Genomic DNA, 13,791 nt, shown 5'->3' with positions numbered 1-13,791 from the left:
CTGTCCTGACCTAGTGTAAGTAATACAAGGTGTTGGGTGACGATTCCGGAGTGATTCAATAATCGCTCCAACGCTTTGATCCAGAGACGGCGATATCCAGAAGAAAGCTTTGATCTCCGCCCAAACTCTTCCCTGGTAATCATGGCCAGCTTTAGATCAACATCCTTTATTCATACCAAGCGTCGTAACTCCTGAAGCTACATCACCGTCATGAGTTTCATTTGAGCCGCGAGCTCAGGATCCTGTTGGAAGATCCTACTGAACGGTGGCGCCTCGTAGTGTGGACTCGTACTTGGGCTGGAGTACAGCCCTTCTGCGTCTCTAATGGCATCTTTCACTTTGCGCGTCAAAGTGCTGACGTAGGGAACTATACGTCGCAAGGTTGCAGTGTCAAACGGCACTTTCTTGGAGGATGGAGTCGGCGGCGCGTCGGGAACAGGCTCGTAGGTGCTTTTCCTCTGTTGTAATGCTTCAATAACTGAACGTGCTTTGGCCTCGGAGTCCTTCCGGGGTCGTGTGATGATGGGTTTCTGGTCGGCTTTCGTAGGTGTCTCAAATCTAGACTTGGGTGGGATGGGGGATGATTGAGGAGCGAATATCCCGTAGTTTGGTGGGAGGATCGACTTTCGCCTTGGGCGAACAGGCTGAGCGGGGTTCCTACCGAGATCCTCGTTCGGAGACCCCGACTTGCGCCTTCCCCGACTATTGCTAGGACTAGCGCCAGCTGCATCTTCAAAGGCATCCTCATCGAACCCAGGGGATGATGGAGGGGACAAGCCGGGGACACCCTCATGGTCGGCCTCTTGATCAGCAAGATCTATCATCGCATCCACCTCCTCCCACATTCCCGAATGTGGACCTTCTACTATGTCGAGCGTAATGGCGCGTATCCTATGCTCTTTGAGTTCTTCAATGAGTAGGCCCCATTCGCGCAGTAGACCGATATTGGCTAAGACGTTGTTTTGCTGCTCCTGGATGGTCTTCGGCACCACCATAGCTATGCCACTGTCGATCCTTGGTGAATTGTTGGAACCCTCTGCGTCAGGGTCCTCCTTCAGTTCGGAAAAGTCAAAATCATCGTTCCAGTCTTCGGTCACACCTTTGCTTCCAACACCCCAGGTGCCGAACTTGTTTGTGACGACAGTGTTACGCTTACCAGCCGCATCTGGAACCACTGGGACACTTTGGCTGCGAGCGTGCAATCCGCTGGGCACGCGCCGACCAACGGATCGACTGCCTCTCCGGTCTGCGTCTTTCTTTCCGTGAACTGTTCGAGGACGTGGCGGCGAGCGATTGCCCGAGCTTTTATCAGCAGGTTGCTGTTCTGACCAATCAAAGATGCTACTGCGAGCGTCCCTATCGCCATGATCTGCGGTGAGGTGTTGGGACGTGGTTGGCTTTGGACTGGAGCCCGACGCGAGTAAGCGAGGGTTCTGGCGTAATAAAGGTACGGGCGTAGCTGTGGCCGTGTGGCTCGCTGTCGGCAGATCAACCCAAGGGTCCTCAACATCCTCTTCATCTCGTGACCACCTACTGCTATCCTCGTCATCTCCCACTCTCGAGTCCCATTCCAGTGTGCCAAGCGAGAGCGGCTTTGGCATGCTCGGGGGCGACGAAGTTATTAAATTAGGGAAAGAAGGTGCTGTGAGGGTTCGCGAGAAGCTGGGTGACTCCTGGAGGGAGCGCTCTGGGCGGACTGTTCGCACCGGTGTCGAGATACTCTCCTCTTCCTCGGCAATGCTCTGATGGCCGGCGGCACCATTGATGGTGTGCTCTCCAAACGAACCGGGAGGAAACAGGTCTCGCAGAGCGGTAACCTTGACCTTGGAAGGGGGCGACTCGTCAAATATGGTCTCAATGCGAGGCCCACGGGCGCCGCCTGAAGTGCTTCTAGTTGCGCCAGTGCGTAGCGAATCAAAGAGGGTTTCGCTCTGGAAGTCAGCATCGTCCTCGTCGCCCGAACCCAAACCACGAACTTCATTATCAGACGAGCCGACCAATGTCGATGCTTGCTCGGATGGGGCCATTGAATGACGCGACGGACGAACCCCCGATTGCGCTAGGGTAGGGGAGGGGGGCATCTGATTGGCGCCTGACACGGCTGAGGCAATCACCTCGAGCTGAGGCATGGGGGACGCCAAGGAGTCTCCCGGGACAGCGTGCGCGCCACGGACCGGTAATGCGGACAATGGCGACGATGAAGAGCCTCCAGCAGGTCCATAGCGAGTAAAGCTGCCTGATTCGCCAGCGGCGAGGCCGGCAGACGTGGCAATGTTGCGTCTCGCAAGCGCTGGGTCGGTCAAATCGCGCCGCGCTTCTCCATATGAGGTGCTGTTAGGTCGCTTGCCCATGGTATGGAGAAGGGGGGCAGAGCTGACCCGCTGGCTCGATCGGCGGGCAAGCTTGCTGCCAATCCGCTGCTTCTTGGCACCTGTTGCAGACGATAGCAAGTCAGTAATAGAGAAGGAGCGCCGGGGCCGTGTCGCATCGTCGCTGAGGTCTGTAGAGGGGCGGGGGCGGGAGGAGTGCAGATGCTCAGGTTTGGTAGCGATTACAGCCGTCATACTTAGTGGGGTGCCCGGCCTGCTCACGAAGAACATGCTTTCACCGTCTTCACTTGTCGACTCGTCCATGTCCTCTGCACCTGCCGTAACCGATCTGGCGAGCACGAGCGTAGGCTTGTGCTTCACATCGGGAAATATCCTTCTAAACCCATGTGCAGCAGTTGCCGACGAACCTCTCCTCTTCGCCAGTGTTCGCTCCTTTGTAATCTTGGCCGTGAAGAACTGGGCGTACTCGATTTCGCTGTCGGTATTGGCAGAGTGCAGTTGCTCGTCCATGGACGGAACTTCAGCAGTCCTTTCCAGCAGCGCGCCCTGGTACTGCAATGTTGCGGAGCGCTGGTGGCTAGTAGCCGGCCGGCGAAACGAGGGACGGAGAGTCACGGAGCTTGGGACAGGCGTCTCGTGAGGCATGCGTACTGACGAGGAGCGTTTTACGAGCTTGTTGGGGGGTAGCGGTGAAGGTGATCGTTTGTCTATTATGGGCGCGGTGGAGCCGTCATGGGAGGAGAAGGCCATGGAGCCATTGGAGCATGAGACGGAGGGCGACAGCGGAGCAGGACTGGGGTTCCTGCTCGAGGGCTGCGAGTTGGAGATGGCCGAGAGGCGCTTGATCCACGAGGGCCGTCGTGTCGGGACGTGCGTGGTGGTGGTGGCATCGGGCGCTGCCATGTCGAGGTCACTGGGGGCATAGCTAGTCACCACACTGTTCACCATACTGCTAGGCCGTTGCAGCGCTGCATCGCCGCTTGTCATCCTCCTTACAATGCGCCGCTGCGAGCGTCCATCCTGGCTGAGGCGGGTCACAATCGGCACGCGCGCAGCAGGAGCGACGGGTATAGGGGCACTGAAGGCAGGCGCGGTGGTTGTAGTCGCAGACGTCTGAAGGGCAGTAGGCATTGAAGCGTGGCCCGGCTCTCGGGCAGGGAGGGCCTTCTTCTTGTTCGAGGACGAGGACGACGAGTCGAAGGGGGCCTCTCGTCCAAAAGACAGACCGACCGCGGATGCACCAACGACAGTGGCAGTTGCACAAAGCTGTGTGACAAGAGTGCGTCAGTCATGGCACTCAGTGCGACTTGGATGTGAGGTATATCGAGGTAAGACAGGGCCAGGTGCCGCCGCTCTCGGAAGCAAAGGCAACAGAGGCGTCGAGACATATCAAAACAAAGCAAGGGCCGCCCTTGATGGGGGTCCCAGGCGGAGCAGAGTGTCTACACACAGAGAGAGATAGAGAGAGAGGAAACATGTGGTAGTTACCGTTGGAACCGTTTTCATTCTCGTTAGAAACCAAGCCGCCGGGGAGAGCTCACTCGTCGAAGCGCTTGTGACGACGCGGTGAGCATTATGGCCTGTCAAGGTGCCAGAAAACCACGGATCGCGAGAGGCACGATGGGACGGGTGGTGGAATGGAGAGAGGGGGGAGGGGGGGAGGCTCAATCAGATGGCTTGAGGCCGTGGCAGCATCACGGTGCAAGGCGAGGAAGGGCGGCAAATGCACCCGCAACGGGCTGGGGCAGAGAGGTGGAGCTTGGTCGAGGCAGCGGACGGAGGACTGAAGAAATCCATTGCTTTGTTGCTACTTTCTGGGATCTACCTACTTACAGGGCTACCCAGCCAGCCCACTTGGGATTAGCGACATGTCGCCGATGAATATTGGGCTGATGGCGGCATGTCAAGTCCAAACAACAACAGGGAGTCGAACACAACACAGACCTTGGTCTATTCTACGGCTGCACATGTAATCTGCTCAGGGCTGGGAGAGGTACTTCGGTGCGCGGGCCCAGCTGCACTATGGTATCACCACGTTGAGCGAGGCTTTTTTAATCGATGTAGCGCCAAGTCATCTCACCCATCAACAACAACAATCAGGGACGCAGTGCAGGGGCTAGCCACGGCGAAAGCACCCCAAAATAGTGTACCAGACAGACATTCCCGGGCACTCGTAACAGGGCGCGGTGATTCGCGAACGCTCCGCTGAACTGCTTGCGGGTACCCTGCAAGCGAGTGGAGAATGTTTGCTGATCGCGCCGTGCAGTACGTACATATACATACATACAACTAGACACAACCAAGATACATGCCAGCCGGTTTCTGGACATACAGTAGCGCGTCGGCCGTAAACGAACGCGTGCTCTAGCTGGCCGCGCCCACCACGGACCCGTCTGCGTCTTGCTACACAAGAGGCAGAAAGACACCCGACGGAACGAGGTAGGGCGACAGAGGGCCACAAAAACACAAATGCATGAGACGACGTGGTGGATATTGCCGCTTCGGCTGTTCTGCTCACCAATTGCAGCCGTAGGGAGCCTGCTCCTCGTCAACATCCCAGGTAGCCGAAACCAAGAGCACGTCAGCCCCAGGTCGGAGAAGCTGGCAACAGGCGGGAACAAGGGTCGAGGATAGGCCCAGCTAATTGCCATTTGGTCATGGCTCCGAGAGCACGCGGCGTGATGGCAATGTAGCCACCTGGAAATACAGTACAGACAATTGACCGCGGCTCAGCACTGGAAGACGTTACTGGAAGAGGCTACTGGGTGATGGATCAAGGCGGCCGGCGGGGAACACACAGTCGAGCGGCGGCGGCAGATGCGTGTAGCCGGGCATCCTGGAGCACATCGCAGCAAAGATGCGTCTCTCCAGACGCATCGTGCAGATCCGCCTCGCCTCGTCTGCAGACGCCTGGTGAGACGGGGCGCGTTGTGCGCCGTCGTTGGTTCGTGTCGCCGTGTCGTGTCGTGTAGTGTTGTGTTGTGTTTGATAGGCAAGCGGCTGCCCCGCCCTGATTGGCCGTCGGGGCATCCTTCCAGAACGACCGTCCACGCCACGGCTGGCATGGCTTTGCACGCCAAATTGATATTTGCTTTGGACGAGCGAGCGACCTGCCGTGCCACGCCAATTGTCGTGAGAAACGCCCACTGCCCCCGCCATTACACCCAATTTCTTCTAGTCAACCGCAGTCTGGTCAGCAAGACGTGTGTTCCTGCGCTCTCGCCCACCTCGCCAACCAGCGCCACCGTGCGAATTCGACTTCCAAGCCCCACAAAGGAACCACACATCAGCGTGCGTGGGACAAGCCCATCATCCTCGTATCTCACCCAAGTCAGCCACCATGGAAGCTGAAATCAGACGCCAAATCCCAAACATCGACCCTGTCCTGTCAGAGTACTCGGTGGGGTACCTGACCCATGCTGCAAATTCCTTTTCTTCCGATTCCGACCCCAATGCCCCCTCACCACTCGAGGAAGCTGCCGCAACCGTGAGCGCATTGCTCCTGTCCGCTTCTGGAGACCTCTCCAACCAGAACGAGACGAGCATCCAGAGTCTTGTTGACAAGTTCATTTCACGCCTCAATGCAGCAAATGACACGGAGGGCGCCGCTCGCCAGGTGGCTCCCTCGGCTAAGAAGCTGGAGCAGGCCATCCACGTAGGCTCAGCGAGGAACATATCCTCTACGCTAGGCCTAGCAGGCGCCGCCGTGGATCTGGAATCTGCCAATGCACGCAAAGTCGAGTCCAGAGTCGACCGCAAGAAACTGGAAAAGGCCGAGCGCAAGTTGCGTGCCAAACAGGATCGTAAAGAATTCAAAAACGTCGAGTATGAGGCCTCCAAGCTTCTCAACATACCAGATGAGCTGCAAAGTTATGAAGAGTTTTACATGGCTGTCAACCCATTGCAACTGGGCGACGCTGCCTCCAAGAGCAAAGACATCAAGATCGACAGCTTCGACATCTCCATTTCTGGCAAACGCATACTTACAGACAGCACACTCACCCTCTCCTTCGGCCGCAGATATGGTCTGGTTGGTCAGAACGGTATTGGTAAATCCACGTTGCTTCGGGCTCTCAGTCGCCGTGAAGTTTCGATTCCTACGCACATTTCAATTCTCCACGTGGAGCAGGAGATCACCGGTGATGACACGCCTGCCATCCAAGCCGTCTTGGATGCCGACGTTTGGCGGAAGCACCTTCTCAAGGAACAAGACAAAATCACAAAGGAACTTACCGAGCTGGAGGCAGAGCGTTCTACCTTGGCAGATACATCTGCGGATGCTGCAAAATTGGACACTCAGCGCGAGGGCCTCGACCAGACCCTGAGCGACGTTCACTCCAAGCTTGCTGAAATGGAATCCGACAAGGCTGAGCCCAGAGCAGCTAGTATCCTTGCTGGCCTGGGTTTCTCGACTGAGCGACAACAGTTTGCGACCAAGACCTTCTCCGGAGGATGGCGCATGAGATTGGCTCTGGCACGAGCTCTATTCTGTGAACCCGATCTCTTGCTTCTCGACGAGCCGTCGAACATGCTGGACGTTCCGTCCATTACCTTCTTGTCGAATTACCTCCAGGATTATCCCAGTACTGTGCTTGTCGTATCCCACGACAGAGCATTCCTGAATGAGGTTGCAACAGATATCATCCACCAGCATTCTGAGCGACTCGACTACTACAAGAGTTCCAACTTTGACTCCTTCTACGCAACCAAAGAAGAACGTCGAAAGACACTGGCGCGCGAGTACGAGAAGCAAATGGGCGAGCGTGCGCATTTGCAAGCCTTCATCGACAAATTCCGGTACAATGCTGCCAAGTCGTCGGAAGCTCAATCTAGGATCAAGAAGTTGGAGCGGATGCCCGTCCTGGCAGCACCCGAGGCGGAATATACGGTTCACTTCAAGTTCCCCGAGGTGGAGAAGCTATCGCCCCCTATCATTCAAATGAGTGGTGTTACATTTGGCTACACGCCAGACAATATCCTGCTCAAGCATGTCGATCTTGACGTACAGCTCGATTCACGTATCGGCATCGTGGGCCCCAACGGTGCCGGTAAGACAACGGCTTTGAAGCTTCTCATAGGCGCGCTCCAGCCCACGTCTGGTTTGATCTCACAAAACCCGCGCCTTCGAGTCGGCTTCTTTGCTCAACACCACGTCGATGCGTTGGACCTCAACGACAGCGCGGTAGGCTTCATGTCCAAACAGTACCATGGCAAGGCGGACGAGGAGTACCGCCGTCACCTTGGTGCGTTTGGTATTACGGGCATGACGGGACTGCAGAAAATGGAGCTATTGTCGGGAGGCCAGAAGTCGCGTGTTGCCTTTGCCTGTCTGGCTCTGACGAACCCGCACATTCTCGTTCTTGACGAGCCGTCCAATCACTTGGATATTGAGGCTATGGATGCGCTGTCAGAAGCGTTGCAAAAGTTCCAGGGTGGTGTGCTAATGGTCAGTCACGATGTCACAATGCTGCAGAACGTATGCACAAGCTTGTGGGTGTGCGACAACGGAACGATTGAGCACTTTGACGGCACTGTGAAGGATTATAAGCGAAGAATCACTGCGCAAGCAAACGAGGCTGGCGTGGTACGAAAGCACTAAGTGACCACTTATGAATGCAAGAAGGGTATATAGATATGCATGGAGGCCACCCGTCACAATAAATACAGTTGGAAAGCTTCGAGCTTCCCCACCATGACATCAAAGCAAACGTATACTCAACATTTGCGCCAATAATGTCCTCAAACATGCATTCTGATAATGACTTGGATTTGAAGTCACTCACTCCCGGCGTGGCAGAGCCTGGAGTGAAGCTCGATGGATGTTGTTGTTGTTGTGACCTCGGGATGAGGGCCTCGACTGTGACTTCCCGCTTCCAAGTGGGAAGGTACGCTAACCGTAAGTAGCGCTTGCTGGCTGAACCCCATGCCCCCCGTTCAAGCACGGCACCCACCTCACATCACACGCTCCAAGATCACGGCCACCAGCAGCACAGTACAGCAAACAATCCCCTTCCCGTCGACTGCTGCTCCACCCAATGCGCCTGGCGAGATTGTGATCTGGACGCGCACGCGATTAATTGACAGCGGCTGTTAGCGCCCTCGCCCCTTCGAGCCTCATCATCATCTACTTTGCGTCCAATACACGCAGCTACCGGCACCTTGTCGCGCACGCAGCCTCCTAGTACAGACGGCTTGTCCGTAGTCACTCCTTTGCCTCCGAATCCTAGCGATAGCGACACGCAGCGCCCGCCTTACACCGTCACAGCTCCCGCGAGCCTCAACGCTGTCTTGACCACGGCTAGCGACTCACCGTATCCCCCTCCCTTCTCCTCGCTCTACTTCCCGTCAAACGACACAGTCGAAGCGCGCAACAAGGCCTGCAATACTCCAGAAGACGAGTCGCCGCCTGCATTCGCTCCAGCGCCACCCTTCACCGAGTCTTCGTCCGCTGCCGCTGCTGCTGCTGCCGCTGCGACCAAAGCTGCCCTTCCGCGCGACAACAAAGACGCTTCCAGCAGCAAACATCCCGACGACGGAGAGCCGCCGCCTCCATACAGCGAAGGATCAAGCCCGCTCGAGTCGTTTGCGTACGTCATGGCATCCGCAGGAGGTCCCGCGAGCATCATCACCCAAGTGTCACAATCGAGTGCAGGGCCACCGATAAACACGCTAGGCGGATCTGATGAGAACATCACCTTGGAGCTGAGGTAAGGACATGCAAGACTCATTGGGCGTGATGGGCACAAAGCTAATGATACTGGCAGAGGATCGCGCTTCACGCTGTCGCGCGATGAGCTTCTAACTCTGCCCGAGTTCGTCCTCCTCTCACTCTTTCCTAATGGCCTACTCCCAGATGGCCACATGAACTCTTACCATGATGGAGATGTGTACCCAGTCGACGTCGGTAACCCCAACTCCTCTTCCCCTCCCCTTTCGTCTTCCCCGCCCATGGGTCCAATGGCCAAGATCGTGTACCACCTCTCCAACCCCGCATTATATTTATCTGACAATATGTATCCTTCACAGTACGATCCAAACTCCCTCCAGTACATGCTGGAGTTCTTCCGAACTGTAGCCCAGACGATCCCCGCATCTCCCCCTTCGCCAACTGCAGCCCCAGAGCATCCTGCCGAGGCTGTACCTATTGAGCCCATGCATGGCTCCGCTAGGGACATGCTGCAGGACCGCGCTGGTATAATCGTCCTCCGGGAGGACCTCGACTTCTATGCGATCCCGCCGCACCGCGATATTACCCAGCCCGAGATGATTGAAGTCAAACGAGCTGCGGGCGAGGCATTGCTGAGGCAGGATGGCATCTTCTCAGGTCTGCGAAAGAGCGAGGAGCCAGGAACGACCGAGCAGCACCTCATTGAGATGCTGACCGCCGGGTAAGGTCATCCAGTTTATGGCCCATGAGCTCCTGCTAACTAGCCACAGTGGCTTCAACCACCACGATCGCTGGGGTCACCGTGCCGGCGAGCCTAACAAAGCCGTCATCTGCAGTATCGCACTCGCGCGCCTGAGGACCGACATCAAAGGCAACGATCTTGCTAACAGCAACGCTGTCGGGATGGCGCAAAAGCTACTTCTCTTTTGGAGGAAACCTGCTCGCCGATGCTGGTGGGAAGGTGTTGAGCTTGAGAACGTCCGAGGTGTAGAGGGCAAGCTGAAGGTGTGGATAAGGCGAGTCTGGACGCTAGAGATGGTGAGTGAACCCTTGAGCTAAGCGCTATCTATCTACCCCATGCTTACACGTTCACAGAGCGTCATCGGTCTCCGTTAAGACCCTCGTTAGTGTTCCTTTTGTTGATTCGGCGATGTTTCCTTGCCTATTCCGCTTCTTTTGACATTCGACTCCGCATTGCGGCTTTGCGGCACCAAGACCGCGTACAAAAAGCATGGTCGGTTCGTCGAGGATTCATCTAGCGGGTTGTTTTTCTTTCCTCCGTTTTGATACCTCCCTACATGGTCCATTATTACATACAGGACGATGTTGATGTCAATTATCCATAGCAAGCGTTGGCATAGGTTCACATATTGTTTGAAATAGTTTCGGGCAAGACGTACATATGCTTTGTATAGCAGTAGTAGTAGTAGTAGCGAGTATCTAGGGTCGCAGTAAAATTGTAATACTATTTCTCATATCGGGGTACTCTTGGCCGCCTCTACATTCTATTTCAATCTTACGCTCAAATCCGGACCCTTCATACACCCACAATGTTCTTCCCCATTCCATCCACCGTGCACTCTCGAAGCGCCCTCCCTTACCTTACAAAACCCATTCTCGTCCCGCTGTCACCGTGACCCTATCCCCTCAACGCCTCCCCTTCCCCGTACCCGAACGACGCACAAACCTCCTGTCTCTGTCTCAAATGTCACGGTACGTACCTCGCGTGGCGCCGTTGCACGCCCCATTCCCATGCATCACCCATGATCCATGCATTGCATCGTCACATGAGCCCAAGACAACAAGAAACAATATACACAAGGGGGCAATGTCGTGGCCATGTTGAGCTCGCCACGGTACCCATGTTTCAAGCGAGGTTCCAAGTCATCGTCCCGGTAGCTGGGACACAGCATGGGAGGGAGGGGCAGGGGGGGGATACATATAGGTTAGGGAACATGCAAACGGTGAGTTTGAGTCGAGTTCGGGGAGGCTAGCTGGCTGGGGCTGAGAAGTGTGTACCTGCATGCGTTGCGGTTGTGTGTATGTGTGTTGTGGTGTGGTGTGTGGTGGGTCCAATAGAGATGGTGTTGTGGTACGTGAGATGGGGGGGGAGGGGGACAGGGATGAAGCTTCGGGCAGTCCTGAGGCAGTAAGTAGTAGTGGGGAAAACGGAGTTTCGTGGTACTACTGATCTTCTGCGTCTCCACTTCGAGCTGATAAACTATTTTGTTGTTGGGGACCGGTGAGCATCCCAGTCATCACGAATCGACCAAGTTTCATCCCTTGAGACATCGCCATGGATGTGCGAGCCTCAAAAGGGCAATGGATACGCGTGTCGAATGCGGCTCGCCGGTAGACGGAGCATCGGTACCACGATTTCGACCCGGATTTTGGGTACACTTGCAGCTATGATATCGTTGTGGCTGGGGATGCTATAGCAACGGCCGATTCATGAAGCAAGGCAGCTTCTTCAACCAGACGATCAAGGAGAGAGCTCCGCATCCTACCCGCGCTATTATCGTCTTCTGCGAGGGCTTGCATTCTGAGTAAGGCAGAGCCCAGTACCACGCTTAGGCGTAACGGGCCGATGCTTGTACATATGTCGAGCGGGAAGTATCTGTGGTGGCTTGCATGTTGAAGCGGCCGGTAAGCACATCAACGATAACGACGGTGACGTGCGGGCACAGGATGCAATGACGCGAGCTTCGGAGACATGTACGGTTAGCTACACACGTTAATGTCAAGAAGAAAAAGAAATTCGTGCATGCCCCCGTAGCTCAAGATTATGGGCTTACGCCTGGCGGGAAACGTTCGGGAAGACTTGCAGATATTGGCGGTGAGTCGTCATGAAGAGAGATGCTCAGTTCGGAATGGTAGAGTTCGACACATCGAAGCGGGTGTGGAGACCCGCTAACACTGTTGATTCTCCGGTCTACTGTTGTGGTAGAGACCGATTACTATATGCCATACTGCGTGTGAGGGCGCAGCCTGTTCCTCCATATCACACCTCCTTTTTACATAGGGTATCAACTCTAATCTTGACCATGGTTGAAGGGCCAAGTAGATGATATGCAAAACAACGCCTTTAAACGACCAGACCCCGCGAGTCCCGGACTCGATGCTATGCCGTTGAAGACAAATGACTTTTCGAAGTGGTATCATGCCAGTTCATAACGTCGTGTTGAAACATCCCAAGCTCAAAATGAAAAAATCTAGTAACGGTAGATATCGGCCTTGAAAGGACCATCAACAGGGAGGCCAAGGTACTCAGCCTGGACCTCGGTGAGCTTGGAGAGCTCAACGTTGACGTGTGCGAGATGGAGAAGAGCGACTTGCTCATCGAGAATCTTGGGCAGAACATAGACACCAACATCGAGCTTGCCAGTCTTGCCGAACTCGACGTACTTCTTGCCAAACGCCTCATCGGAGGCCTTGAACAGCATGATCTGGGCAAGGACCTGGTTGGTGAAAGAGCAAGACATGACGAACGAGGAGTGACCGGTAGCACATCCCAAGTTAACGAGACGGCCCTCGGCAAGGAGGATGATGTGACGGCCGCTGGGCATGAGATAGCGGTCGACCTGGGGCTTGATGTTGGAGACGGATTTGGCGTTCTTCTTGAGCCACGCAACGTCGATTTCGATATCGAAGTGACCGATGTTGCAAACGATGGCGTCGTTGGGCATGGCCTCGAAGTGGGCGCCAGTAAGGATGTCACGGCAGCCGGTGGTGGTGACGAAAATCTGACCCTGGGAAGCAGCCTTCTCCATGGTGGTGACCTGGAAGCCGGAGACGGCAGCCTGGAGAGCGTTGATGGGGTCGATCTCGGTGACGATGACGCGGGCACCCATGCTGTGGAGAGCCTGAGCGCAGCCCTTGCCGACATCACCGAAACCGGCGACAACGGCGACCTTGCCAGCAATCATGACATCGGTGGCACGCTTGATGCCGTCGACGAGGGACTCACGGCAGCCGTACAAGTTGTCGAACTTGGACTTTGTGACGGAGTCGTTGACGTTGATGGCGGGGACGAGGAGGCCCTTGCCCTTCAACATACGGTAGAGGTGGTGCACACCGGTGGTGGTCTCCTCAGAGACGCCATAGCAGTCCTTGAGCATCTCGGGGTACTTCTTGTGGACGAGCGAGGTGAGGTCACCACCGTCATCGAGGATCAAGTTCAGGCTCTTGCCGTCCTTGAAGGCAGTGAGCTGCTGCTCGAGGCACCACTCGTACTCCTCCTCGGTCTCGCCCTTCCAGGCGAAGACGGGCACACCGGCGGCGGCAATGGCGGCAGCGGCGTGGTCCTGGGTGGAGAAGATGTTGCAGGAGGTCCAGGTAAGCTCAGCACCGAGGGACTTGAGCGTCTCGATGAGGACAGCGGTTTGGATGGCTGGAGCGGGGTCAGTCACGGATCTTCACGGGAACACTATATCGAATGACAACGTACTCATGTGCAGACATCCCGCAATACGGGCACCCTTCAATGGCTGGTCCTCGGCGTACTTCCTGCGGGTCTCCATCAGACCAGGCATCTCGTTCTCAGCGAGCTCAATCTCGCGGCGACCAAAGGCCGCGAGACTGATGTCAGCGACCTTGAACTTGTTGGCGGGAGCAGACATGTTGGCGGTTGTCTAGGAGTGATTGGGGGTTGTAGTAGAGAAGAGGGAGGGGAGGATGGGGGAGGAAGTTTTCACAGAATGGAGGGGAGGGTTGGTTTTTAGGATTGCCCCGCCCCCCGGTCTTGCCGCCGCTCACCGCCCGCTGGTTTCGTCGGGTTCGGCAGTTGCGCTTACC

General features: G+C 55.9%; 3 protein-coding genes across 3 annotated transcripts; 1 reads left to right on the top strand and 2 right to left on the bottom strand.

Moving 5' to 3' along the window:
• Positions 1-197: 197 nt before the first annotated feature.
• K460DRAFT_380584 (uncharacterized protein) lies at positions 198-3,461 on the bottom strand (the record flags this gene model as incomplete). Its single annotated transcript, XM_040935276.1, has 3 exons — positions 198-1,592; positions 1,698-3,037; positions 3,281-3,461. 3 exons carry the CDS (start codon positions 3,459-3,461, stop codon positions 198-200), a joined length of 2,916 nt encoding a protein of 971 aa, XP_040783358.1.
• A 1,980-nt stretch (positions 3,462-5,441) lies between these two features.
• K460DRAFT_321290 (P-loop containing nucleoside triphosphate hydrolase protein) lies at positions 5,442-10,161 on the top strand. Its single transcript, XM_040930472.1, has 4 exons — positions 5,442-7,914; positions 8,505-9,037; positions 9,095-9,718; positions 9,768-10,161. Exons 1-4 carry the CDS (start codon positions 5,671-5,673, stop codon positions 10,054-10,056), a joined length of 3,690 nt encoding a protein of 1,229 aa, XP_040783357.1. The 5' UTR covers positions 5,442-5,670; the 3' UTR covers positions 10,057-10,161.
• Positions 10,162-12,209: 2,048 nt separating this feature from the next.
• K460DRAFT_294383 (S-adenosyl-L-homocysteine hydrolase-like protein) lies at positions 12,210-13,616 on the bottom strand (the record flags this gene model as incomplete). Its single annotated transcript, XM_040929486.1, has 2 exons — positions 12,210-13,387; positions 13,445-13,616. The coding sequence occupies 2 exons, from the start codon at positions 13,614-13,616 to the stop codon at positions 12,210-12,212; spliced, it is 1,350 nt and encodes a 449-aa protein (XP_040783356.1).
• Positions 13,617-13,791: the final 175 nt, after the last annotated feature.

The sequence above is a fragment of the Cucurbitaria berberidis genome (assembly GCF_010015615.1).
Source record: "Cucurbitaria berberidis CBS 394.84 unplaced genomic scaffold K460scaffold_6, whole genome shotgun sequence".
NCBI classification, from domain to species: domain Eukaryota; kingdom Fungi; phylum Ascomycota; class Dothideomycetes; order Pleosporales; family Cucurbitariaceae; genus Cucurbitaria; species Cucurbitaria berberidis.
Note: the sequence above shows the minus strand (reverse complement) of the source record. Positions and strands in the feature narration are given on the sequence as shown.